We start from the raw sequence: 27,849 nt of genomic DNA on the forward strand, positions 1-27,849 counted from the left end.
GTGAAGCAGAGAGGAAGGCTTGGTCCTTGGCTGAGGGGGGTGCCTGGCTCAGTGTTCCTTGTCCTGAATAAGGACTCAGCTCCTGCTTTTCCCAGCAGGCAGAGGATCCAACTTTTCATTGCCCCTCATTAAACCAATCCCAGAATCCACATTTGGCCCCAACTGGTGCAAATTCCTTACTCTGCCATGCAAACTAAGACAGATGCTTGTGGAGTCTCTGGGACAACCTCATTTAAAGGAAATTTCTTCCCTTGTTGGAACGTGGGTTCCAACAACAACAACAACGGCAGACGGTGTCCTTCATGGTACAGGCTGCAATTAATTAACGGGTAATTACCAAGGGAGGTTCCTGGCCAGGGCTGGACTGCACAGCCCCACATCAGTTTGGTTGCAGTGCCACACCAATTTCCAGCCCAAGCTGTCCCACCCCATGAATCAGTGAGATTCCTTGGACTCTAAACCAAGCACAGACAGATATTCCACTGGCTCCCGGGGAGCTGGGGCTGTCCAGGAACGGGAATAAAAAGGACTTTGTCACATTGGTGGCCCAGCCCTATCGCTCTGGAGAGGGGCTCACAGCAGTTTTTCCTGCTCCAGATGGATTCAAGGGCATTCAAAGCTGATATTTGCGTGAAGACATCCGGTTATGCAGCAAACGCCTGGAGAGACAGGAGGTTTTGTTATTAGCAGCGAGCGCTCCGTTGGTAACCATTCCATGGAGCCATCCCGGGCTGCATTTGGGTACAAATTACAAATTACAGGGAGGCTCATCCCGGGTCACAGACGGCATTGAAGTCACTCCGTGCCACCTCGGGCCATGCCACAGCCCCGGCCTGCCCTGGGAACGGCTCTGCCGAGACGCTCAGGTGCAGCTCCTCTCAGACTATTAAAAATACAGTCTGGGCTTCCAAAGGGAAAGCAAGGACTGGGAGCAAGGGCGGGAGGCGCCGGGCCATGAAAGCCGCTCTGTTGTGTGAAACCGCATGGGGAAAATGTGACCGTGGCTCTGCTGTTCCTCTGGAAAGGCTGGAAAAAGCGCGGTTTCTTCTCTTTCCGATGTTTCACCCAGTTCTCCTGCACATTTTTTTGTCCGGCTCCTCAATCCCTGATCTTAATAGTGAGGGGAAAATTAGGCTGGAGACAACTTGGGATGGATTTTCCCCCCTTCCAGGAAAGGAGCCGTTCGTGCTGCTCTGGTGTGGTGGGTCTGTAAGGGGGAAGTTTCTAGATTTTAAGTTTTTTACCTGAGGGTGAGCCGATGGCGGGGGGACACATACGCCGGGACGGGCAGCACCCACAGGGCTGTGGCCCCGACAAGGCCGCTCCCAGACGTTGTCACCGAGCATGACATCAGCCGCGGGCGGTGTCTCACGGCCGGGACGCCCACGGCTGACACCGGAGTGTCCCCGCCACCATGGGGGGACCGCGGGGACCCCCCCGTCCCTGAGGGGACTCCGGGACCGCCATGGCCGGTGCTGCCCCTCACATCTGCCCCCTCATGGGGCCACGCCCCCTCACAGAGACCACGCCCCCTCAGCGCGGCCCGGCATTGTCCCCTCAGGGAGGCCACGCCCCCTCACACATTGTCCCGCCCCCTCGCGAGGCCCCGCCCATCGCCGGCGGGCTCCAGGCGCGGCGCGGGGCGGTTCTCAGTCGCGCTCAGGGCGGGTGAGGGGAGTGGAGCTGCGTCGCCGTCCCGGCTGTGGCAGCGGCGGGCGAGGCGGGGCAGGGGCTGCAGCAGCGAGAGCAATGGCGCTGTCCGTACCGGTCAACGGGCTGAAGGAAAGCGACAAGGAGCCAGTCATCGAGCTCTTCGTCAAGGTACGGCCGAGGGGAGGCAGAGGAGGAGAGGGGAGGGGAGCTGGGGCGGGGGAGTCTCGTCCCGTCTGAGCGCCGAGCGCGCGCGCGCCGCGACCGTTGGGCGCTCCCCCCTCCTTCCTCCCTCCGCTTTCCCGCCCGGGGGGCTCTGGGTCCCCTCACGGCTCCCTCGGGCCCCTCCGTGCGCACCCCGCTCCCCGCGGACCCCACTCCTCAACCGGGCATGGCGAGGGGAGCCCCTCGGAGCGATCCCCCGCACACCCCGCGGGCACGGGGGGCTCCGCTCGGGGCGGCTCCCGGCGCGGTGCGGGCACAAAAGCGGAGCCGAGGGCGTGTGCCCGGCGCCGGGAGGGAGTGCGGGAGCCGCGGTGAGTCAGATGGAGCGGGCGATAGCGCCGGCGGACCGCAAGAAAAGTCACTTTTTTGGGGGGAGAAAAGTGCGGGCCGGATGCGTTTTGCTGGAAGATTCTCCGGCCGGAGCAAAGGGTGCCGCGGGTGCGGGGCAGCAGCGCTGGCACAAGGGAAGAACCGAGCGCCACAATGGATCGCCCTCGCTCGGCATTGTGTGCCCGGCCAAGCGCAGGAAGGCGGCAAAAAAGCAGCAAAAACACGAGTTACTGCTCGCTCCCCGCCCCAAAAGTCTACTTTTTATGACGGGAAGTGAATATGTAAAGTAACACCAGGTTTTTATCCAAACTAGAAGAATGAGCATGTGTTGTACTGCCCTTATCTGGCGAAGATACCATATGGTATCTCCACATGTTTTGCATTCATTTATTGCTGTATGATGCAATATTTTGCATCCTCCGGGGCTCTGGTGATGCAGCATCTTACTTTTACTTCATATCAGAAGTAACACCAATTACTCTGTGCAATCTTCTCTTTCTGTGCTTAAACGTACTTTAATGAAAGCTTCTACAGGAAAGTATTTACATTCTTCAGATGAAGTTTCTTCCAATTGCAGAGAGAAAATCAGAGATCTCTTCATCTGGGAACTTGGGAATTGCTTTGTATAAAAGCAACAATGACGAACATGAAAATTTCCAGCTATTTGGAAAGAAGTTATTAAATATCGATTTTATTTCTTAAATTATACTCTTAAAAGTGTTGAATTTTTCCTCTTTTCACACTTCCTAATAGTAGTATCAAGAGGCACTAATGGGACCCCAGGGACAGCATTGCAGTGGAGGATTCCAGACCTGATTTTGGTCAGAATATTCAGACTGTTAGTATAGAGGTTAGAACTTACAACTGCAGCAATTAAGTTACAGATTACTTTGAATTATTTATAGCAGTGTATCTTTAACATAATGTGCCAATTTATCTTCATCTGTCCTAAAGTTCATCAGCTGATTTTTCTTATTTTTAAAGAAATTCAGGCAGTGATTGATGGCAGGATGATTTGGGGGCAGAGGGAAATCAGCTTTGTGGGTGTGTTTAAAGAGAATATTTCATGCATGAGGAGTGGCATGGAAGAAGCTGTAAAAATAGTTTTGAGAGAGATGTGTTCATTCTGATTAAATCAGAATTGGACCAATAAACCTGTGAGATTATATGAAAGGGAGAAATCAGAATTTTTCTGTCCTTTTCAGTTGAAATTTCTTTATTGGCATGGGTTTTAAGAAAGCTAAATTTTGGGTTATCAGTGAGGCTTTTTTCCCTCAAGGAAACCTTTTCCCATTGTTATGGATGACTGCTGCACGCTGAGCACTGTCTCCCCTAAGGGTAAAGTTCACGTTAAAATAAGAGGTTATTGCTGCCTGCCTTCACAATCTTCAGGTAAAGATTATTTCCTATAAAATCCTTCAGGTAAGGGACAACCCCCAGCCCAGCAGACAGAACCAAAACAGTTGTTTCACCTGGGTATTGCTGCCTTTCCCACACTTTATTGAAGCTGTTGAGGATTATCAGGACAGCTTTTTTGTAAGGCAAATAAAATCTTGTTTTCTGACTCATTTAGATGCTCACTTCAGAAATTGCTAGCAGAATATGTTTATTGAAGACAGCCAAGAGCGTCTATCTAAAGGAGCACTAAATTTGGATTTTAGTAATTATTTTTTCCTCTGGGAATGGAACGCTCACTTGCAGTTTTTTCACGTGGTTGTGGGTGCAATCTAGAAAAAGAAATCTGACTTTACTGAGAGTTTTCTCCATGCAGATAATCACTTTTCAAGTGTCTGGGATTTACCTGTGCCCTGTTAGCCAGGGAAGCTCCTCAGGCAGAGGTAGTGGAAAAAGTTCTGGCCCAAGCTCAGCCCAACCCCGGCCCAGGGGCGGTGCCTGCATGACCTGAGCACAAAGGATTGTAACAGCCAGACCCGAGATGAAACAAAGGTAGGGGTTAAAGCTTGAGAAACAAACCTGTGAAGCCGGAGAAAGGGTCTGGCTCTGCGCCCGACCTGTGGGGTTTGAGCCTTATTAAATTGTGATCAGTAACAAAATAGGATGGGCACGGCCCCGGGAGGAGCACACACAGGCTGGGCTCGGTTGGGAATGGTTGTCACAGTGTTGTCACCAGCACATTGATACGGGTTTGCCCGCCAGACAATGTATCAGTCTGCTGTCATTGTATTTCCATAGTCTGAGAACCCCCTGCAGGATTAGGGGACTTAGGTGAGAAACTCTGTTGCACTGGTGATTCTGTTTCTTGGTGTCACCATGAAAACTTCCAGAATTTATTTCATTCCAGAGCCGGTGGGCTGCCTGTGGTCTCTTTTAAACCAAATGTAAATATTTTCCGAGTCTTTTCTCTTGAGAGCTGATTAGGACAAAAGCAGTGATGGATCTGATTTCATTTCGTTTCCTTGTCTGTTCCATGTTTTATTAACGAGGGAGGCTTCCATTGTCTAGCAGGAATATTTTTATGTGCCCTAGTGGCATTTCAGAGCAGTGAAGGCTGCATTGTGAATGTGCTCAGAGAAACTTGAGCTCTGGGATTGGAGTGCAGCTCAGACAGGTCACTTGGAATAAAAGCTGTGCTTTTGTTGGTGGTGTGTGGAATTTTATTGTAAATAAAAACGTAGTGAGGTGAATTGGTCAAATAGGCCCAGTCACCTGTGGAAATCACAGAACAGTTACAAAACTGCCTGTGCAGTTGCTGTCAGGATGGAGCTGCTGAAAGCTCAGCCCTGGGCGTTCTGGAGGGCACTCAGTGATTGCATCCTCTGCTCGTACCCAGGTGGAGACACAGAGGGTCAGCAAGTTCAGTGTTAAAGGAAGCAAACACCAGGCCCCACTAATGAGGAATTCAGAGCTGTGTGTCTCTGCTGGCATGGCATGGGTGGGAGGAAGGTTTCCCCTCTCCACTGGCAACGTGTGTGTACTTGTAATTAACGAGACCTTGGATTTCTGGCAGCTCTCAAGTGAGATGTCATTGCAAAATGGGGCACCTGTGTTGAAAATCAGATAGAGTCTGCTGTCTGTTTTACCCTTGAGTTGCCTGTCAGTACAAAAGAAAAAGCTGTGATTTCACATTTAATAAATACCCCACTCTGAAGCACTCCCAGTGACTGCAGCAGAAGCTTGTCTCTGTTTTTGTGTATCTGAAGCAAACAGGGATTTGGCAGGTGAACTGTTTGTGTTCTGGGCTCAGGGTCTGTTTTGTTCAGTGCCATGCTGGGGCTGGGGCAGGAAGGGATGTGAGCATCTCCAGAGGATGGATTTGTGTGCATTCAGGTCTGCCTTTGTCTCACCCTGTGCTCATTCCTTATGTAAGCTCTGCCGTGGCACTCTGAAGCCCTGCAGCTCTGTACATTGGTTTATTACAAACCATCCCTGAACTTCTTTGTCATCAGTTTTTATTTTTTTTTTCACTCACAAAGTAGCTGTATGATTTAGAGGCACATCAGTACAAGGAAATAACAGGACTGGAGACATGCAGTGCTGCTTCTCAGAGATAGTCTTGGCAGGGTTATTGCTTGATAATCTTATTAGATAAGTCTCCTCCTTATGCACCAGATCATCCTTGGAGGGTTTGATGTAACCTCAGCAGCTGAGAACCTCCTCAGCCTGTCTTTGATATGTGTTTGTTATAGACAGCAAAATGTCATGTGAGGGTTATTTCTTGGGAGTGTTGTAAAGGAGCCCTTTGTAAACTGAGGTGTAACCATTGAGTTATATCCTGTGCTCAGTGGGTATAAATCAGGCCTTTTCCTGCTCTGGCCAGCAAATTCCTTTAAATTCTGCCTGGGGAAGTCCTCACAGCCAGAAACATCCTCAGCTTTTTCATTTGGGTCAGGTTGGTGATACAGGAACTGTTGCTCTTAGTACAGAGGTGGCCTCAAGTGTAAATGTTAAATTTTTCTGCAAATCATTGCTACGTAAGCTTAAAACCTCCTGGCAATAATTTCCAGAGGGTTAACTCATTTCCAGATGAGTTAGCTTTCCTTTAGTCAGGAATTGCTTCTGAGTAATGGTTGTATTCCCTGGCATCCCTTCTCCCTTCCCAATGATTAACATCTGATTGTCAGGAGGGCTTCTGTTTGACTTTGCAGCTGAAATGTGTCTTAACATTCAAGCTTCAACATTTTCCTCTTTTCCCTTCTAAAATCTGTGTGAATTCCCAGATTTCAGCTGTGGCCCTTCACAGGCTGAGGGCTGGGCCCTGTGGTGGTGCCTGTGAGTCACTCCCTCTATGGGACATGTGCCATGGACACATTCCTGCAGCACAGATCCTGCTACAAAAGACAAGTCTGTCCTCAGTTTTCCCAGCTGGGATTTCTCAGGGTGTGCATCCAGGGCTTGAAGTGGAAGGAGAAGCCTGTGTGTCAGAGCAAACCTTGTGGGGCAAACTTTGGGGCCTGGAGGCTGCTGGAAGTCAGGGATGGACGAGCACTGAGGATCCAGGGCTTGTCCTGATGTGTGCAGTGATGAGTTCACCCAGCAGGGAAGGGCCCTGTGAACACCAGCATTCCTGTGAAAATGAGTAAAGAGACTGAGATCCTCTTTAAAGAGAGTCTTGTGTGGCCATAAAAGCACTCGATTGTTGAGAAGTAACGAGATGTGAGAAATCCTTGCATCAGTTTAGGGAGTGGGTGGGAGCCCCTGCTAAGCTGGCAGTGGGCAGCCCTGGGACAGGATGAGCCCATGAGAATTGGTGATCATCCCCTCCCAGCCTGGAGTGATTCATGGCCCTGTCTGCTCCTTGCATGGCGATCCTGACCTCATCCTCACCATGGAAAGGGTTCTTTATTCGAGGAGCAAGCCTGTCTGTCCTGGAGTGGGGAGAGCAGAGAAGTGGCTGCTTCTCTGCATGTGGATTTTTGAAGGCTGAGCTGTCCCTTCCAGGAATCTGCATTTGGAAGGATCTAATTGGGGAATTCCTTGAACTCCAAGCTAAACAGTAACTGTGTACTCTGGGAAGCGACTGTTGGACTCTAAAGTTTGATTTTTTTAAAGTGTTCATTAGCTCAAAGGGACAAAAAAAAAAAAAAAAAAAAAAAAAAGCCCTGGACTGTTATTTTCTCACCAGCGTGTGCTCAGATTGTGTTTAAATGAAACATTTCTTGTGATGTGACAAACACAAGGCCTGCAAGCTTTTGTAACAGTGCCTGCACCAATCCCAGCTCCTGGCCAGGCTGGACATAGCACTTAAAAATCCACAAGAACGACTTTTAAGGCTGGATAACTGTACTTGGCAGTAATTGGATTTGTTGCCTTGTTTTGGTAGATGTTCTCTTTTCCCAGTGAACTGAGCAGTGCAGTTCTGTAAAGCCTGAACTGGAGAAAACAAGGTGGTTTTTGTCTGCCAGGGGAGGCACTTGGTTTGTCTAAGACAACAAAATTTAATTAAGGTGGTGGTTGGTTGCAAATTGATGGTTCATGAAAAAAATAGTTTACATCTGTATTTGTTATCCATCTAATTTGATTTTTATCTTCAAAGTTCTTGGTAAATAAGCTGTAACAAACAGCTTATTGTCCTAATCAGGTTTGGGTTTTTTTCCTGCATGTTCTTCAGTGGAATAATATAGTTTTAGTATTAAAATAGATGCTAGGTGCTCCCTTGTGGTATTGAGAGTTTGTGCATATTTGAACAGTAAAAACACCCAAACCCAAAATTGTTATGTTGTCTTCATAGGAGTTTCAATAGAGGTTTGACTTCAGGAGCTTTAAATCCTTTATTTAGAATATTTTTCCCTAAAAGAAATATATAACAGTTATTTTTTTTAAACTTGCTTTGAGTAGTTTGGGGTTTTAAATTCAGGTAAAATACATTTGAGGCACAATCTGGATTTTTAGGGTGTTTGCTTCTGCTGAAGTGAAAAACATAAGCTAAAGTGTTGTTAATGACAAACATCTTTGTGTGGGAATTCTCTGAGAGTTCAGACTTATTCCTTGTATTGTTGGCCAGACAAAGGGCAAGGAAAGGAAATGACTGAGTTCTCCCCACTGAATCTCCATATTAGGTATAAACTAAATATAGGAGTGCAATCCAGGAGTGAAGTCATATCTGTATATTTTCCTGGGAAGAGCTGATGGGATCAGCCAGTGCTACTGGGCCAGCCTTGGAGCTTTTTGGCTCTCTTGGAGCTTTTCTATTTTGGCTCAGTCCTGTGGAGAGCTGCTTTTCTGAAATAAAGGAAACAGCTTTTTAACGTGGTTTTATCTAAAAATGAAATCAAAGCAAGCCTGAGGAGGTTTTTGGGCCTTTCAGGGTGTGCATGAGGTGAGACACAGTGTTCTGGAGCTCAGGGAGATCGGGACACAGATCGCAGAGGAGAAGCTCGGGCCCCATCTCCCAGGGCAGGGGAATTCAGTCAGGGAGGTGCCTCCCCCAGTCCCTTCACTCTGAAACAGAAACTCCAGCCCCACTTTTGGTCTCTGATAAGGTTTTTCCTGCCCAGAGCTCTGGAATGTGCTGCTGCCAGGGGAACAGGTTCAGGACTCACTGGGTTTTGAGAGGCTGCTGAGAATTTGGGCAGTGTGTGTCTCACTGCCCCTCCTTTGTGGGCTCTGCTCCTTCCCCCCGGGCTGGGGCAGTGCTTCAGCTGCACATCCTGTGTTCTACCAGGCTTTAAACCCCCAGCTGGTGCTTTTGGGCTGGGATTCTGACATTGAACTCCTCTGGGGTTTGCTGGGCTCAGCCCGAGTCAGCTGGGCTGGGATGACCTGCAGGAGGAGGAGGATGAGGAGGAGCAGCCCAGGGCGAGGCTGGAGCAGCTCTGGGTTGTTCTCTCTGCCCGTCTCTCTCTAGATGAGGTTATAAATATCACAAACACAGCTCTGTCTTTTCCTGTCCCACGGAAGTGAGGCACAGCCAGAGGTTTATTTGAAGGACTCTGAAATACCACAGATTTGACCGGGTTCTTCTGAGCCCCAGTGACAGCATTTGCAGTTCTTTCCTCTCGCTTTGGTGCTCCATGATTTGGTGGGGGAGGTTTGCAAATGGGTCTCTTGGGCTCTAGCCAAGGCACACACTGTACTTGAGCAAATTTAATAAGTCCAGGGAGAGAGAATCACTGTCATGAACAATTCCTGCTCTAGGTTTGTGTGCTGGAGACCCAAAGGCAACCTTCAGGCAGTGTAAAAGAAACCCTCAGTGCTGCAGAGTGAATTGTCTGCCGGCAGTTTCCTAGCAGAAAATTGCAAGATTGTGTCGAGATGCTGCCCAGCACATTGCAGTCAGTGTGGCCCCGCTGACCCTGTGGGGTTTGTTCAACACCAGCTCTCTGTTCAAGGTATTGCCACAGCAGAGATGCCAGGCCTGTGCCATTAGGGAATAATTGGATTTTCCTGTGCCAGGCCAGGAAGTGTCCTGAGTCTGTCCACAATAAAGGCAGAATTTTGTGTTCCTGTTATTAAGCTCATTTCTTCACTGAAGAAAATGGTGATTTGTATTTAAAGCAGGTTTGGGACTCTCCATCTGATTCTTCCAGAGGATGAGCGTGGAATAATTCCTGCTCTCCAAAGGACTAGAAGCACTTAATTAAATTCTGCTGAATTGTGAATTTACTTCCCTACACTACGAGGATCCCACAGCATCCTCCAGAAGCTTTTCAGTGGGAATTGGGCAGTGATGAGCAGGAGCTGCAGGACAAGTCTGCTCATGATTTTCCTCAGAGCAGCATCACAGGGCTAAAAACAGCATCATCCTAAAATGGTCACTGGCCTTTCTAGTGTGTGACACAGAGGGGACTTATCAGCAAGGTAATGACTGGAGGGGCAGCTTGGATGGGCTGGCAAACATTCCTTTCCCTGCTGAAAGAGCCAGATCTCAAGTAAGCACAGGCACTCAAGTAAATTATTTTGAAGTATTTTTTGAGTTTAAAGGAATTTCAGCTGAAGTGGAACTTGGGCTGGTTACAAATGGTGATAGGGGTCAGGAGAGGCAGTGGTAACTCAGGTTGGTTTTGCCCTGGGTGTATTAATGTCAGTCGACATATAGCAAATGTACACTAATTATCTCAGGCTAATTATCTTAGGGAATTCCAGGTGTCAGCACTGACCTGATGCTTTTTGGTTTCCATTTCCCATGTTTTTCTCAAAGGAATGGCTATTTAAAGTAGCAGTGATGGCCTAAGTTTGTCAGTAGAGCTAAATTTGGGCAGGGTGTGGTGGTTGTGACTTGAGAGTTTACCTTCACACAGTGTTACCAAATTAAGAATTCACTTTCAAAAGGCACTTCTGATGCCCTGAACCCTCTGCAGGATGTGCTGTTGGTTTTTCTCCCTGATTCCCACCTTTCCTGGATTTATTCATCGTGGCAGGGAAGTTCTTTGGGCTGTCAGCCCCGTTTGTGTGCCAGCCCTGTGTTGAAATGTTCTGTTCATGCGTGCTCTGCCTGGTGGCACAAGGAAAAGCTTTGCCCTGGAGGTCGTGGCCCCTGCCCTGGAGAGGCAGAGGTGACAGCAGGAAGTGTCCCTGTCCCTCAGCCCTCAGATTAAAGCTGGCTGAACCGGATTTAGTCAGGGCTGGACTCTGCCTTGCTCCCTGACCTGTTCCTCCCCTAAAAACAAATCAACTCCCTTCTCAAACTGCAGGTCTGGGAAGTGGCAAGGAGTGCAACACTCCTGCAGATAAGCTTTTCCAGCCCTGCCCTATCACTTGTTTTGCTCTTTGAATAAGAGGAGAACATCAATATTTCATCAATATTTGAGCCACTGGGGGCATTTAAGGTCTGCTTTGCTTTGCAGAGTGGGTGTGAGGAGAGATAATCCCTGGGGGCTCCTCCATCATCCCTGGGGCTCCTCCGTCCCTGGGGCTCCTCCGTCCCTGGGGCTCCTCCGTCCCTGGGGCTCCTCCGTCCCTGCCCCAGCCCAGGGAGCAGTTGCAGTAATGGCTCTGTGGGGAGCATTTGTTGCATCGATTGCTGTCACTCCTTCCATGGCTGCAATTCTTCACCTCTTATCTGGAGCAGCCCCAGTCAGCAGCACAATTGTGCCTGTTCAGCTTGGCAAGGGAAAGGTGCAGGGATTTGGGCTGATGCAGCCAGATCCTTTTCATGTGTGGAACATCAAACCCCTCCTTCCTGTATCCTCTGTTCCTTTATCTCAGGCCTTGGAACTGCTGCAGGTTTTTCACTTGAATGGCTTTGTTAGCTCACCTTAAACCATTTCCTCTCAAAACAGTAATCCTTAAAGGATTATTATTAATTACTCACTTTTGGAATAAGCTTACTGCTCATTAAGCAGGCAAAATTGATTGTTATCTGCTGGTTTGAGGCAATGGCTTTGCATCCTGCTGGGTTGCTCATGCAGTTTTCTGAGCAGGTTTGGTTTTCATTGTTAGAACTCAAGACATATTTCAAGATGACTGAGTTTAGGATTTGAACATACTCTCTCTTTCATTTTAATTTTCCCCCCAATCTGTTTATTGCCTGGAACATTATTCTTCTAGACTTTGCAGAGTGCAGCTTCCCTACTTGGGGAATGGGGATTTCCTTGGTGCTGCAGTCCTTGTCTCTGGTGGAAAGTATTCTGTGAGATGCTTCTAAAATATTTTTATCCCTCCTCATCCAAACTTCTCTCACCACTTCTGGTAAAGATGTCACATCTGGGAGGAATTCCCTTGAGAGTTTTGGGTAAATGAAGAAATGGTCTCCTGGTGTTCTGCCCTTTCCTTTTGTTCTATTTTTGCAGGCAGAGACTGAGCTGTGTTCCATTGCTCATCAGATGCACTTTGACTTTATTTTTCTGCAGTTATTTGATCTACTTTGGGAAACTTGTAGTGGGCTCCTTTTAACTGATTCATATTTGAAACAGTTTTGCAGAAATCTTTGGGACCCAAGATTTCTAGAATTCTCAGATCTGTTCTGTATAAGAAGGGTTCTGTGCCCTTTAATGTTTCTTTGCTTGTCTGGCTTTTTGTTGGTCTTGCAATAAACTTCAGCACTCCCTTGCTGAGGTAAATCCACTCAGCTTCTCGTGTCAGGAGTCAGGTTAATTTTTATGCAGCTGTGAAGACAAACATTTCACAATTTAAATGGATTTTTCCCTCCCCTTAGCTTGTTCAGCCACTCAAACAGATGTTTGGTTACTTGTATTCTCTGGGGTTTTGTTTTTTTGGACAGTCTCATTTGAATGAAATCACTCCTCAGGGAAGAGAAAGGGAGGAGGTGGCCTCCAAGCTCAGCTCACTCCTGCAGACACTGGGATAAGCAGATTTTGGGGTTTGTCCCTTTCCCAAGGGCTGCACTCCTGCATGGGCTGAGCTGCTGGGCTCTGGAGTTGCCAGGAATTTTAGTGTGGCTGTGACAAACCAGGCTGGCTCCTCAGTGAGCTGCTGATTCTGTTACTGCCCTGGAACTCTCCCATTCTTATTTGAACTTCCTTTCTTATTTAATGTTTCTTTAAAAATAGCTTTATTTGTTTTCATAGAGCACTGTAGAGCAGCGTTCTGAAGGGTGTGGGCCCTGCTCTCCCTGTGCCACGTCTGACAATTAATAAAGTCCTTTCTGCCACCTTCCCAGAGGTTTTCTGAATTCACTTCAGTTTGTAGAGGGTAACACAAAGTGAGAAATTCCATGTTCCTTGCTGTGTGAGAGGTGTGGCACTTTTCCTCTCTCTGGTCCTAATCCCTGCAATTGGAAACCTGAAATTCAGTGAAATTAGATATATAGTGAGGTTTTTGAATACATATCCTTCAGTGTGCAATGGTAGAATTGGAAATTAGCCCTAATTGCAGGCAGTTTGGCATTAGTAATATTACCAATACTACTGGTAATAAAGATTTTTAGACTGATTTTAAAAAGAATTTGAAATAAAACCTCAAAGCTTCTTGGTATAGAATGACTATAGCCTTGTTAAATAACAAATAACCTATGCTGAGGTTAGTGCAGAGAAGTCAACATTGAATATTTGCTTTACTCTGATGGTGATGAGGATTAGCCACTGAAGATATCCTGGAATTTTATGGCCTGAATTCAAAGACAAGGCAGTGACAAGCACAATTATTCTGTGATTAACCCCTGCATGTCAAATCATGTCAGATTTCAGAGTATTCTTGTAATATGTAAAGTTTAGAGTTTACTGCCAGCACAGCTCTGTTCTGGCAGAGAAAACCAGAGCCAGGAGTGGCTCCTGCAGGAGCACCCAGCACAGTGGGGAGCTCTGAGGAGAATCCATGGATTGAGGGTAACCAGAGCTGAGGAGGATCCATGGATTGAGGGGGACCCAGAGCTGGGGAGGATCCATGGATTGAGGGGAACCCAGAGCTGAGGAGGATCCATGGATTGAGGAGAATCCAGAGCTGAGGAGGATCCATGGATTGAGGGGAACCCAGAGCTGAGGAGGATCCATGGATTGAGGGGAACCAGAGCTGGGGAGGATCCATGGATTGAGGGGGACCCAGAGCTGAGGAGGATCCATGGATTGAGGAGAATCCAGAGCTGAGGAGAATCCATGGATTGAGGAGAATCCAGAGCTGAGGAGGATCCATGGATTGAGGGGAACCCAGAGCTGAGGAGGATCCATGGATTGAGGGGAACCAGAGCTGCTCCTGAGGAGGGGCTGGAGCATCAAACACCAAATGGGCCTCTCAGGCAAGAGTTACAGAGCAGAATTCCTTGGCTCCAGAGCTCTGGAGCCAGAGTTTCTTGGCATTCTGAGTGCATTCCTTCTCCAGTGTGTGCTCAGAATAACTTGGGACTTTTTGGAGCAGAAGTGGGACAAACGTTTGCAGACAGAACAGTCTGGGCTTCCTTTGGGCTGCTGGGCTCTGAGAGTGCATCAGGGTTTGTTCATGGCTCTAATCCCCTCCTCTGACTCAAATAATCCAAAAAGCCTGTCCTGAACTAAAGCAGATGCTGCTGATGGTTGTTCACTTGGAATGTTGCACTTGTGTTGGGAGAGAAGGGAAGTTGCAGGATAAGTAAATGCATTTGACCTTTTTTGGTCACTTTGGTTTTGGCTTATGAAGATGGACCTCAATGAAAGCCACAGGTCAGCCTGAAATTTTAAACAACTTTTTGTGCAGTTCTATGATTTTAAAGTAGCTTTGGTTTGGATTGCAGTGGGCCAGGTAAAGTTTAATGGGATGGAGATTTCAGCCTGTGCTGTTACTGCAGTGTAACTCAGGCTTTGCTTGAAGTTTGAGGGCTCAGATCAGTTCTGAGTCAAATAATTATTTCTGCTTCAAAGCATGAATTGCCCTGGGCAGTACAAGATATGTATTTTCCTTAGATGGGATGCAGTGTTATGTTTTTCAGTCCCTTTTTTCCAAAGATAGATCAGACCTGACACGTGGCAGCAGAAAAAGCAGATGAATATAAATCTATAATTTACCTGTAGGAAATGTCAGCTCCAGTGTAAACATGGGAGGGGGAATTGCTGAAATCCAGCCTGCTGTGTGCAGGGACAGTGAAGGGTTAAATATTAACATTATCCTTTTTCTAGATGCTTCTAGAATTCAGCCTCCTGAGCAGACACGTGGCAGAGTTTAAGACAATCCATTAACAATAATCTGCTGCAAGTTTGACTCTACTATCCAGAGATAAAGCTGGCAATTTGTAATTTATACAATTTAATAACTTCTTTTCTCTGTCAAGTCTTCTTTAATGACGCTAATAAAGGTTTGAAGAAAACTGATTCTGTATCTACAGCCAGGTCTTTGGGAGCTCTGACAGGAGGGACTGTCAGGAATGAGTCCATTGGCTGTAGGAACAGTAATTAATTTAAAAATCCTCAACAGCTGTTAAAGAAACTCAGCTCTACCTGCAAAGGCCCCATGACTTTACAAAACCCCAAACAGCTTTCTGAATTTAAGACAGCTTCTCTGAAAACTCTCTCTTTTCCTGGCCTTTGAAAATCCTGCTGTTACTCTTCTTAACTTTCAAAGTCTTTCTGAATTCCCCTCACTGTGATGATGAAAGAATTGGCCAGGCTTTGAGAATTGCATGGATGAAAATCACCCTTGGAAGGACTCTAATAATAACAATAATAAGCAAAATCCATTGAAACTCATCTGATATAAAGTACATGTCAGGATAATCTGACATATTTGGCTGCTTTAAGTACTGAACTGGTTCTCAGAGGATTGAATTTTATAACAAAGGTTTCCAGTGCCTCATTCTAGCCCAGAAAAAACTAAAATTTTCCAACTCAGCAATGCATCCTTCATTGTCAGAGCGATGATGAGATGGGTGCTATCACTGGCAGCTCACTGCTGCTTTCTAATGGGCCTTTGTGGTGCTGGGACAAAGACTGGTTGATAAATTGCCTATAAAAAGTGGCTTTGGGATATTATTTAATTGTCAGTGAAGTCTCTATGTACTCACAGTTCTGTCTTTGCTCACAACACCTGCAGTACAATCAATTCTCAGTTCCTGGAGCACTGCACAGGGAGAGATAGAGGCACTGGACTGGGAGATGACTGGGAGATGACTCCAATGAATCAGCCATGCCTTGGAGAAGAAAGGAAAAGAATAATAAAGAGCAAAGAGCAGCAGTGCCATTGGAAAGCTGCCCTCCCTCAGAAGGTGTGGCTGCTCAGAGAGGATGTTCAGCTGCCGAGGGCACTGCAGCCCTGGCACTGGCACAGATAACTGAGATATTGCTCTGTGCATTTTCTGAGCAGCTGGGGGACGTGACAAGTAAAAACTTGACAGATGTGGCAATTTCATTGTACTGAGTGTGTGTTTAACCACAGCTGTTCCAGAGGCTGGGAGAGGAGCAGAGCCATCCCTGCCCATATTAATTAATGCTCTGTTCTGTCTGCAGGCTGGCAGTGATGGTGAGAGCATAGGAAACTGCCCCTTCTCCCAGAGGCTCTTCATGATCCTGTGGCTGAAGGGAGTCGTGTTCAGTGTCACAACAGTGGACCTGAAGAGGTAAGAAATACTTTAATTATTGGGCCAGCAAGAGTTCAGCACCCTTGGTGGAACAAAGCTTTGGCCAGAGCTTCTATGGCTCATGGGATGGTTCTGTGAAATTAAAATCTGTCCTAATAATTAACTGGATGTAAATGGTGCATTCATTATGGTTTAACCAAAAATTATGGTAAGTTCTCTTGAATTTGTTCAGTGGTTCTCTTCTGTAAAACTCACACAAAGCCTTTTGTAACTGAATATTGACTCTTCCTTTCCTGACTTCACATCAAGATGCCCTCAGTGGGGACAGGTGGATATTTTTAGTCAGCCACCCTCTGGTCAAATTCCAGTGATGGATGATTGTCACAAACAATGTGCAGCCTTCTCCTTTTCTTAATGTTTTTAAGATAATTTTGGTTATTGTGCAATAACAATGAAAATACCTGCCCATGAGGTAAATCCAAGTGAAATGGGCAGGAATAAAATGCAGAATATTCTACCTTTGTTCAGTGTCAGCCAGATAAGCCATGGTGCTGTCACCTAAACTGCAGCTGCTCCTCTGTAAATGAGTACCTTGGTGGCTAAAACCAGTGAGAATGAATGCAGGAGCCTCCATTTCCTCAGGCTGGGCATTCCGTTTTATGGAAGTGCTAAATTCAGCAGGGGCCTTGTGTTTGCTTTGGGTGTGAAGTCATGTTTTCCCAGCACTGATGGAAAACTCTGCTGGTCACAGCTCTGCAGAGGGGAGGCTGCCAGTGCCTCCAAACCTGAATTTCAGGAATAAAGCCAACAGAAACACAGTGTTCTGCACTGAATCCAGCTTAGAAGGGAGAAATCACCCTGCTGGGCTTAAGCTCTGGGTATTTTTTGGAGGGAGGTGACTTGTTTGGGTTTTAAAAATCACTGAAGTTGCTGCTGCAGTGCTGGCAAGGAGAGTGAAAGGCTTCCATGTGTGGTGAGGGGCAGAAAGCAGCTTTTGTCAGCCCTGGGTGCATTTGGAGCTGCTCAAAGAGCTTTTCTGGCCAGTGTGGGATTTCCCTGCCGATGCTGCTGCTGCCAGCCCCATAAACCAAATGTGTCACATCTTCCACCAGCCCTGCTGTGGTTTCTGCAAGCTCAGGGGCAGAGCTGCTGCTTGTGGGCTCTTGGTAATTTGGGATTTCCTTTTCCTTTAGTGATGGGGTTGTTTAACCTATTGCAGTTCCTGGGGTGGGCAGAGATATTTTAGGTTTGAAAGGCTTTTTACTGCTGAAGCAGCTTAGATATCATTAAAATGCCAAATATTCCTGATGAATTGGCTTTATTTTGTGTCCCCTTGGCAACTTGGAGTTAATTGGGTGGGGGAATGAGATGTAAGACTAACTTTTAGCCTATAAATTGGTTGCAGATGTTTAAAGTTGACCTTCCTTACACAAGGAATGCTTTCTTTCAGGATTTCTTTTTCTGTTGAGGAAGGGGAAACACAAAATAAGTGCAAAATTAAAGCTCTGCAGGGGAATAGGTCAAATAAACCACCTTTGTGTTGGGCACTGAAGGGGTTCTCTGGGAAAGGACACAAAGGACCACTGCAGCTAATTCAGGGTGAAATAGGTATTGATACAAACTTAATTCCTTTTAGACTTTATTTAGATGTCCTTAAATACAGCTTTAACACTGGACTGATCAATACCCAGTGGCAGAGCAGTGCAGCTTGCAGAACATCACATCCAGCTGAGTGCTGGACAGGAAATGTTTGATATCACATGGGGCTGTTTCCCCTTGTTATCACTGCCAGAATGATAATGGATGTTAGGTGGTGCCTTCATATTGCCACAAGAAACTGCTTTTGTGAGCACTTTATTCAACCCAATTATCTCCTCTGCTCTTGTTGAGTTTGTGTCTAACAGGAACAGAGCAGAGCAGGAATTGTTTAAAAAATCTGAATTTATTTTGTTGGCCGAAACCAGAAAAAAGGAAAAGAGGCTTTGCTTGCCTCTGCCTCATAACATCAGTGCTGCACAGCAGCAAGGCCAGCTCTGTTTGTGAGCCTGAAAAGGTCATGGTTGGGTACAAAAGTTCACAATGAGGGGCTTGGGACACAGGAAAATCTGAGCCTGCTTCTCCTGCCTGAGCGCTTCCCCTGCAGAGCTGCCCTGAGCTAACAAAGGCACATTCTGCACTGCTCAGCTCTGCCCTCAACACACAGAATGTGCACATAGGCAAGGGAGGAGGGCAGTCCCACCCTCTGCAAGGAGTCAGGCATTTCTTCCCTCTCTTTGGGCACACAGAGGCTCCATTCTTCCCTTCTGGGCAGCAGCATTGCAGTGCCCAGGGCTCTGCCTTGTTCTGGGGGCCAGAGCAGAGCTGCCCTGCACAAACCATTTGTTGGGCTTGGAGCAGCACTCAGGGCCAGCTTGCCTTCAGCTGAGGGCTGAAATCCTGTTTGGAGCATCTTCATTTGGAGTTTTTGCAGTTCCTCTGACAGGCAAAGCTTTAATTATATGAAATATTCAAATTAAATATTAAAGACCACCCAGAGGTGAATCCAACTTGAGCAGAGTGAAATACTGCTGAGAACTGGGGTTTTAGTGCTGACTGACTTTCCCCATGTTACTCTTCAGATCCTCACTGCAGTATTTGTGTAATTTATAAATGTGTTACATTTGGGGGCTGGAATTTGTCTGCTCTACAATAAATAATTTGCATGCTAATTACCACTCTGGTTTGTGGCAAAGCCATGAGGTGTTTACACCTTAACTATGAGGGCCAGATAATGAATGTGGCCCTGCCTCCAAAACCCCTGGTAAACTTTGGGGTAGTCACAAACCATGTTGGAATTATTTGGAGTGGTTACAGAAGGGGTTTTTGTTTGGGTTTGGTTTGTTTTTTTAAGCTCTCCAGCTTTATCTCTGAAGGAAAACATCACTGTTACAGTAATTGCCTTCTTGTTTGACTGTTGAGGGAATTTGTACTCTGAGCCTTTTCAGGCTGTTCCTGTGTGCTCCAAGGGCTGCGCTAGAGCAGGGCTTGGTTTGGATCTCCTGGCAGGGGCAGAAAACTGGAGACAAACCCTGAGCTGGGCTGTGGGATCTTCATTCTGCGTTCTTTTGAAAGATCCAGATGGATAAAGTGCTCTGAGATGCACTCTGCTTCTTTGGAAAGCTCTTTTGGGCAGTTCTTTGGAATAATCTGTTTCTGAGCTAAGCTTGCCTTTGATAGTATTCCTGCAGATCCTGTGCTCTTGCTCCTGTTTGTTTTTCAAATAACATTCCTTTTGAGGAATTTTATCTGGCCAACATGGGGAGCTGGAAGGGAGCCACGATGACTTCCTGTAATTGTTGGGAGTTACAAAGCTGTATTTAAATGAAGTGTTAAGCTACTTAAAGCATTACCCAATGACGACTTTAAATCCTAAAAGTGAGGGAGAGGTGGCAACTCTTAGTGAGAAATAACTTCTCAGAAGCTTAAAAATGGAAAAGAGTTAAATTCTTGTATTCATAAGATCTCCCAGGGTAAGGTATGAAAATCACTTTTCTCCTTCAGTGTTACAAGTAAGCACACTTTGGCTCTAGAAGAGGGCCGCAGTGAGCGGGACATGAAATTCTGGCAGGGGTTCTAAATTTTGTAAGAAATAGAAAACAAGGTAGAGTTGTAAACTGAGCTCAGCTTGGAGCCCAGCTGCTCTCATCCCTGCAGGGCTGGGGCTGTGCATGGCACCAGTTCAGTTTCCCTGTCTGGGGCTGTCAGGAGCATTTCCTGAAGTGCAGTTTCCAGTAAATCCAGTTCCTGCAGGCCTGCAGCTGGCTCAGGAACGTGGCCAGGCTGGACAGGGCTCAGGCCCAGCTCAGGGTTGTGCTCCAGTCTGGATTTGCTCTAACAGGACCAAGGGGCAGCTTTGCCTTGGCACAGCTCTCAGCTGAGCCAGCAGGAGGCGGTGGCCAGGCTGCCTAGGGGAAATGTTAGTTAGAAAAAGAGCTAGAAATGGCTATTTCAGCTTTTTGCTGTTTCTCTCATGAATAATCCCAACGTGGGATTGCTCTCCCAGGTGTGCTGCTCTTGTTTGTAAATACCTTTTCTCACTGGGGGAAACTGAAGCATCATTTTAACCATGATGTTCAAGCATCTGTCAGCCTGCCTGGAACCAACCTCCCTGGGCATGTAATAAATGCTTTATTCACTGTTCAATAAATGCTAGGGCAGACCTGCTGCTTTCCAGAGCAGCTCTGTGTGAGGGGCAGGATTAGCACAGATTATGCTATATATAAACTGCTCTGTAGGGCTGGGGAAGGAAGGAGAGGTGTGTGTATAGGTATCCCTCTTCTAGTCAGCACTGGATTGAGTTGAGAATAAACACAGCCAGAGTTAGGAGGAGATTGGTTTTAACTGTTTCAAATTAATTGTTAGCAAGTGTATTCAAAATGTTTAGTTGTAAACTCACTTTTTAGAAAGAAAACTGGTGGTGTCTATTTAAAACTGAGGGTGTGGAAACCTCAGCAGTGCTTTTGTGGTCATAGCAATGAAATGTTGTCCCCTGCTTAGTCTTCACGGGTTTGCATCTCCCCAGGAAACCAGCAGACCTTCAGAATCTGGCTCCAGGCACTCACCCCCCCTTCATCACATACAATGGGGAAGTGAGAACAGATGTGAACAAGATTGAAGAGTTCCTGGAAGATGTTCTGGCCCCACCCAAGTAAGTGTTAAATGATGGTTTGTCACCTCAGGCACAGCTGTCACAGGGGATTTCTGCCCCAAGAAACTGAAGACATGGAATAGTTCTTGCTTGTCATACCTCCCTCCCCTCAACTCCCTCATCTTTAGATCAAAAACTGTTTTCTCTCTAAGATTATTTTATAAATACCCTTTGCATACCCCAGTCATCCTTTCTGCACTTTCAAACTCTCCCTTTTGGTGACAGGCACATTTGTGTCCAAATAATGCAAATGAAGATGAGTCTGCTGTACAAAACTTGGTCCTAAACTGTAGTGAGAATTTGTTTTAATGTGCTCAAACTGTCTCCAGACTCTTGGCTTTGTACTCCTCAGCTGGCAGGCAGATCCAGACACTGCCTTTAACAGACTGGACTGTTTTGTCTTTTCAGCATGGCAAAACTTCATGTTTTTGTTAAGAGATGTGGAGTCCATAACTCTGATGCTTATTTTAAAAACCCCAGTATTTTGCTGACAGATGAGTGATGTGCTCCCTTGGCAGCACTGATTGAGGGAGCTCTGCTGCCCTGGGCTCCTCGGACTCTGTTTGTACCAAATATCTGGTTCAGAAAGCAGCAATGTGCTTTTTCCCTCTGGAAAAGGTTTAAAAACCTCAGGGTGTGATGCTACACTTCAGGAGCCAGGCTGGAAAAGGATAAATCAGTACCAAAATGCCATTTTGTGCTAATTAATAGATAATGAGCACCATTCTGCTAAATGTGCTGTAGATCTGCTCCTTGCTGCTTTTCAGGTACCTGAAACTCTCACCAAAGCACCCAGAATCCAACACTGCTGGAATGGATATATTTGCCAAATTTTCTGCTTTTATCAAGAACTCTAGACCAGAAGCTAATGAAGGTGGGTCACTGGGGGACAGTGCACTCCTGATTCACTGTTGGTGTTTTTCAGAGCAGCTTTGTGGGAAATATCTCCCTGACAGATTTAGCTGCATGTTGGTGGACACTTGACAGTCTCATGAATTAAAATCTTAATTTAAATTTAATGTTAGAGATTTCAACATTTGAAAGAGAACTTCAGTTCAATCAGAATTTCAGTGGGGTGCGCATGGTTTGTAAATATCCCTGGCACTGGGTCTTCTCTGTGCAGCAGCCACTCACAACTCTTGAATGAAGGATAAAGAGTTTGTGTCGTGCCCCAGTGGTTGAATTTCTCTGCATCTGCTGCTCTTATTTCACCTCTCTAGGACTCAGGGCTCCCATTCAGAGTTCTGAGCTGAGCTTAGTTTGTGTCACTTCCATTAAAGGATTAAAACCTTTCTGTGTGGAGGGAAAACAGGAGATTTCACACGAGGGATCAGTAAGTGGTGAAGAACTCACAGCTGGGCCTTTAAGTAGTTCAGTACAAATCAATTTTATCCTTAAAGTACTTAGAGGGAAAACCAAACTCAGGGAATCTGCTGCAGTTCAAAGGGAGAGATGTAAAATATTTGTAAACAGTTGGGAAATAACTGGGGATTTTCTGGGGTGTGCTGCCCTCTGCTGCTGCATTCCATAAACCTTCTGCTCCATTCCCAATCCTGCTGTGCTCCTGCACCAGCCTGGGTGCTCTGGGTTGGTCAGGGCTGTTTGCTGAGCATGTGACATTAAACAGATTATGTTTAAATGTATATAAACCCCAGCATAGCTTAATTCTAATCAGTTTAAGCCAGTTAGGCACAGTCTTAAGAAACTGACATAAGCCACTTTTTAAACCAAAAATAAACCCTTGTGGGCAGTCTTACAGCATTTTAAATTAGTGCAAACTCCTGTGTTAGCCAGCTTTTAAATAACCTGCATTTGTGGGATATTTAAAGAGATTCTGGTCCAGTTTCAGTGTTCTGGTGAGCACAGAGACACAAAAACTGACCAAGGGTTACAAATCCTTCAGGATAGCACAGAGATGTGGGGGTTTGTATTTCAGATCTAGTAGCAGCCTCAGTTTAATATTTGTTTTGAATGATCCCTTCCTGTGCAGCCTTAGAACGTGGCCTGTTGAAAACCCTGCAGAAGCTGGATGAGTACCTGAACTCCCCCCTGCCTGATGAGATCGATGAGAACAGCCTGGAGGACGTCACAGTGTCCACACGCAAATTCCTGGATGGCAACGAGATGACCTTGGCCGACTGCAACCTGCTGCCCAAGCTGCACATTGTCAAGGTCAGACCTGGGGGGCTGCAGGGGAAAATGCAGCAGAAAATATCTGTGCTTTGTGTTATTCCTGTGCACAGCTAATTGCAGCTGTCTGTAAGCTTAGCTGCACTGGTGGTACCTGAGTTTGTGCAAGGTTTGGGTGACTCAGAGGGCTCTGAGCAGTGGAGATCAGGGCAGGTGTGAATTTGGGCAGCAGAGAGCCCAAACCCCATTCCCTGCACTGCCCTCGTGGTCCCAGGGAGCTGCAGAGCTCACAAGGAGGAGGAGGGTGAAGATCAGGTGAGCAGGTAATGGCTGAAGGGGGCTGCTCACTTCTGTAGAGGAAACTGCTCAGAACAAAGTAAATTACACAAATAAAGGGATTGTGTAAATAACCAAGCTGGAATGTAAAAGGCAGCCTGGGACAGCCACAGGAGTGCAGATGTGCCCACAGCAGTGTGGTTTGGTTCCTCCCCTGCCTGCAGTGCTCTGTGTCAGTTCTGTACTGCAGATGGAGCCACAGGCTCAGTTTCTGCCTGCCTGCAGAAGAATTTCCCTGGGTGAGGAGAGCCCCAAGGGGAGGGAGGCAGGAACAGCCAGGGCATCCCTCAGGAACAGCCTCTGGAAACTGCAGGACTCATCCCACGTGTCCAGGCTGGAATGATAACTTCACAAGAAAGTGGCCAGGGCTGGAAAAGCGTTTAAAGTGAAGGATGTAAATTTATAACATAATTCTGTCATTCCAGGTGGTGGCCAAAAAATACCGCAACTTTGAGATTCCCAAGGAGATGACAGGGATCTGGAGATACCTGACAAATGCTTACAGCAGGGATGAGTTCACCAACACCTGTCCTGGAGACAAGGAGATTGAAATAGCTTACAGTGATGTAGCCAAGAGACTCACCAAGTAACCAGCATCTGCAGAGGATCAGGTTATATCCCATAACAATGCTTCTAACAGACTGCTCTTTTCATATCAATAGCAATTGGTTTTTGCATGAACTCGCAGTTACTCCAAGCCACGTGGATAGACCAGGTACAGTAATTACCTAAAGTTTGCAGACTTTAATTACAGGCTTGTTTTTCCTGACCTCCTCTCACAGCCTCTGAGCATGGTGGATGCAGTCGTGTTCCTGTTGCACTGGGGTGACTCTGGATTCTTCATTCTGAAGGGTTGGCTCGCCCCTGCTGCTTTTCTCTGTAAACATTTGGTCCATGATTTGTCCAGGAATTGGTTTAGGATCCTGTCTCACTGTATGGTACAAGGAATATTTATGTATTTTGGAATTTATTGCTTTTCCAGAAGATCTGTACACACCTGTCATACCTGTGACACGTTGAACTGTACCTGCTTGTCTATCCTATTTACATAGAGAAGGGAACTTAGTATCCAAAAGAGCCATTTGCAAAATATTTGGCAATGTTTTGTTGGTTTGTTTTGTTGTATTTTTATAAAATCTCTTGGATTTGAAGTCATGGTGATGGTTGAGAATGGACTCAATGTGAACCTTGGATTTGAGTGACCTCAGCATCAGGGAAGTTTGAATCCAGGCCTGAGAGCTGGGGCAAGAAGCTCCAAGCTCAGAGTTGATTTTTTTGTGTCTTCAAGAGCTTGAGGAGATTTAAACACCTGCATTTGTATGAATTTTGAGTTGCAGCAAACAAATAATTGTCAGGATTTTCCATCAGGAAACAGCAGAGTTGGAAGCTGCCCTCTGTTCACCTTAAGAATTGCAAGTGGCTTTCTTTTTGGTAGTTAAGAGCCTTTTTGTTTTGTATAGGTATTTTTGGTGATTTTTACTTAAGAATCTGTTCTGTCATAGCCCAAATCCATGGCAACTGTAGTGTCCTAACTCTGGGTGGGGAATAGCAGTGCAATGATTAGTGATGCAAAATGGACTGAGAGCCATGAAATGGGAATTTTTAATGCCCTTTCTTCCCTGAAGAAAGCTAAAGTGACCTTTAAAAAGAACATTTGCCTTAAATGATAGTAGGGTGGTTTTTTTCTGAATGGAAACCTGGGAATTTTGTAAAGAATTGGTGGTGGCATCCAGTCCTTTCCATGGAATTTATCCCAATTGTTTCTGTGCACCTGCACTGCAGTTTTGCATACTCGTAATCATTGCACTACTATACTTAAATCTTTTTACAGCAACACTGAGGAATAGCACTACAATTTTTTTAAAAGCAATTTTCAAATGTTTCTAAACCAGGGAATAGTTTTCTTGTTTAAAATTAATGGTTTTGATGCACGAAATAAACTGCTAGGTTATTTTTAAAAGACCATCATAAACAACTCCAAAGAATGCTAGACTTATATGCCTATTTTTTTGTAAAGATACTTTTATATTTAACTGATTTTAGAAGCTGGAAAGTGCTATTCCTGCTAGGTTGTTCTTGGAATATTTAACATTCTGCAATAACGTGAAAATGCTGACACAAACACTTTTATACACTAATTGTTTTCTTTTTTTTTTTTTTTTTTTTTTTTTTTTTGGTAAAGCACTGGCTTTCTGAAAACCAGCCTGACTTTTCTAAGCATCCTGCTTTTGCTACTTTATGTATCCATGGAGTTAGTTGGACATAGAAGAGGTAGAGAAGCAGATCCATATTTGTATCCCTGGCTTGTGGTGCCTTGCCTTGCCTTCCTAGAGCTAGAATTCCAATATAAGGGCACTTAGCAATCCTGTCACATCTCTTTCAAAGGCAACTCTCTTAGATACACCTAACCCCTGTTGTGATTTGTTTCAGGAATGTTTAGGCACAGAGGGACATCCTGGGGAGTGACCTGGTTAGGAGAACCTTGGCTGTAGCCCTTGATGAATTACTGTGTTCTGATGTCACGTTCCCCTCCTCAATAATAAAGTTCCTCAGCCATAAGAATCCTCTGTAGGGCTTCAGTCTCTGCCACAATGTGACATCTAGAAAAAGGAATGACTTTTTTATTTAGATAACAACATTTTTATTGACACATAGGGTGAAAAATACCCCAAACCCAACCCTCCTTGGTTTGGTGCTCTTGGCCACCACAGAGTTCACAAAGCTGTAGGAAGTGATTTTGGACGTAGCTTTGAAAGGAGAGCTAAAAACTTCACAGAAGCAGATCAGGATGGCCCTTGGAAGTTGTGGTGATGGGGTTGTGGGGTCAGGCTGTGCTCCTGTCCCCAGGGAATTGTCCCTGGAGTGCAGAGAGCAGGGCACCCACAGCCAGGAGCTGCTGCAGGCAACCCCCACTCCTTAAACACCAGCTCAGACCCCTTCAAACCCCTGCCCTCCTCCCTCAGAGGTTTAACTGTGTCTGAGAGCTTCAAACAGAGTTCCAGCTCTGGCTGTGACCAGCGGGTTCCTGATCTCACCCAGAGCAGGAATCCCTCGGAGCTGGAACCCCAGCCAGCTCCAGCCGGGCACGGGACCTGTCCCGGGTGTCCCTCAGGCTCCCTGCTGCAGTTGTGTTGTGGCAGGAGCTGCCCAGCCCCTCCTGGCTGGGGAGGGAGCAGCAATCTGGTGCAGGGGAGCAGCTCCAGCTCCGTAGGTGATCCCTGCAGAGCAGGGGAACGGCGGCGTCTGCTGTGGGCACAGCGCTTTCATCTGGCCCCAATCACCAGCTCCACACTAATTAAAGAAGCCCTTTCATAACTATGTAAATTCCTGACTTCTGTCAACTTGTTTACAATCTGATCTTTAAATGCATTTTTAATTTCATCAAACAGCAATTAATCTACCCCCTGTTTAAATTTAAAATGCTGCTTCTAGCCCCTTCTCCAATTTAAAAACAGCAGTTACCCTTTCAAGTAGGCATTCCAGTTTGCAAGTTGGTTGCATGTATTAGCATGCTGAGTAACTCACTTTATTCTCAAGCTGAAATATGCTTAAATTCGCATTAAAACAGGTGACTTGTGTATTTCCTGAACACAAGGGGAAAATCCATCACCTGCACCCTGTTTTTGTGTGGGAGAACAGATTATCCTAGGTGCATTATTATTTTGTTTTTTCCCCTTAACGAAGCTTTTCTTTCTTGAGGAGATCCCTGCAGTGGAGAGGCTGCCTGTGGAGCAGGAGGTGTGTGGGACTTGTGGAACAATTCCAGCCTGTCCATCCCTTCCCTGGGTGTCCCACAAGGCAGCCCCAGTTTGCAGCTTTGCATTTTCCCATAAAATCGGTGTTTTCTCCACACTGGGCATGTCCAAACTGATCCAGAGCTGCGTGATAAGGAGAGAGATGTAATCAAATTTTTATGCTAAAGCAGCAAATTAGCATTTGGTATCAAAGGAGCACAGACAGGAGTAAATGGGAGCTGCTGGAGCCAAACCCACTGATGCCTATCTGGGTGCAGAACAAAAAGTGGTGAAGTGCAGCCAACTCTGCTGCTCTCCCTTTGCCACTCAGAGCATCTGAACCCATCCAGTGAAGATTTTTCAGGAGAAGGCTGTAACCCAAGTGAGAAATGCTCCATCTGCCTCAGAACCTGTGCCACCAACTCCTGAGCTTGGTTTCTGCAGGGGGTGGGAGCAGGATGAGGGGATGGAGACTCCCAAGACAGAACATCAAGGACTGGAGCGTGGTTTGCAGAAATACTTGAAGAGTTGATACAATTTGTTGTAGTTTGCTTTTGTCTTTCACTTTCTGGAACATCTTTTACAGATATACCAGTATACTGCTGGCAGCTATTGTTAAATAAAATTATATTTTCACTACCAAGCAGATCTTTCTCTTATTTCTGAAGATTTCATGTGCAATCCAGGTCTGCAGGGTGATGGGCTGAACTGAACAACACAACTTATTGGTTATTAATTCTTTCTCCATTTTCTTTAGGAGAAGTGAGATGATTTTTTTTTTTCAGATTTTCAGTGGGAAGTTAAGAACAGATCTTGGTAGCTTGTTTTTCTGTGGAATGCAAGTTTTCAGAGATGAATGAGATTTGATTTAAAAGACATCCAAAAAGATCTCAACTTTGGTTCAGCTTTATCCCCTGAGT

At 46.1% G+C, this 27,849-nt stretch overlaps 1 protein-coding gene across 1 annotated transcript; it reads left to right on the top strand.

The window, feature by feature from the left end:
- The first annotated feature begins 1,692 nt into the window (after positions 1-1,692).
- On the top strand, positions 1,693-27,572 carry CLIC4 (chloride intracellular channel 4). The gene is made up of 6 exons (XM_063177665.1): positions 1,693-1,821; positions 15,972-16,081; positions 20,604-20,729; positions 21,497-21,603; positions 22,720-22,901; positions 23,621-27,572. Exons 1-6 carry the CDS (start codon positions 1,750-1,752, stop codon positions 23,783-23,785), a joined length of 762 nt encoding a protein of 253 aa, XP_063033735.1. The 5' UTR covers positions 1,693-1,749; the 3' UTR covers positions 23,786-27,572.
- Positions 27,573-27,849: the final 277 nt, after the last annotated feature.

Source organism: Melospiza melodia, chromosome 27, assembly GCF_035770615.1.
Source record: "Melospiza melodia melodia isolate bMelMel2 chromosome 27, bMelMel2.pri, whole genome shotgun sequence".
Classification (NCBI taxonomy): Eukaryota; Metazoa; Chordata; class Aves; order Passeriformes; family Passerellidae; genus Melospiza; species Melospiza melodia.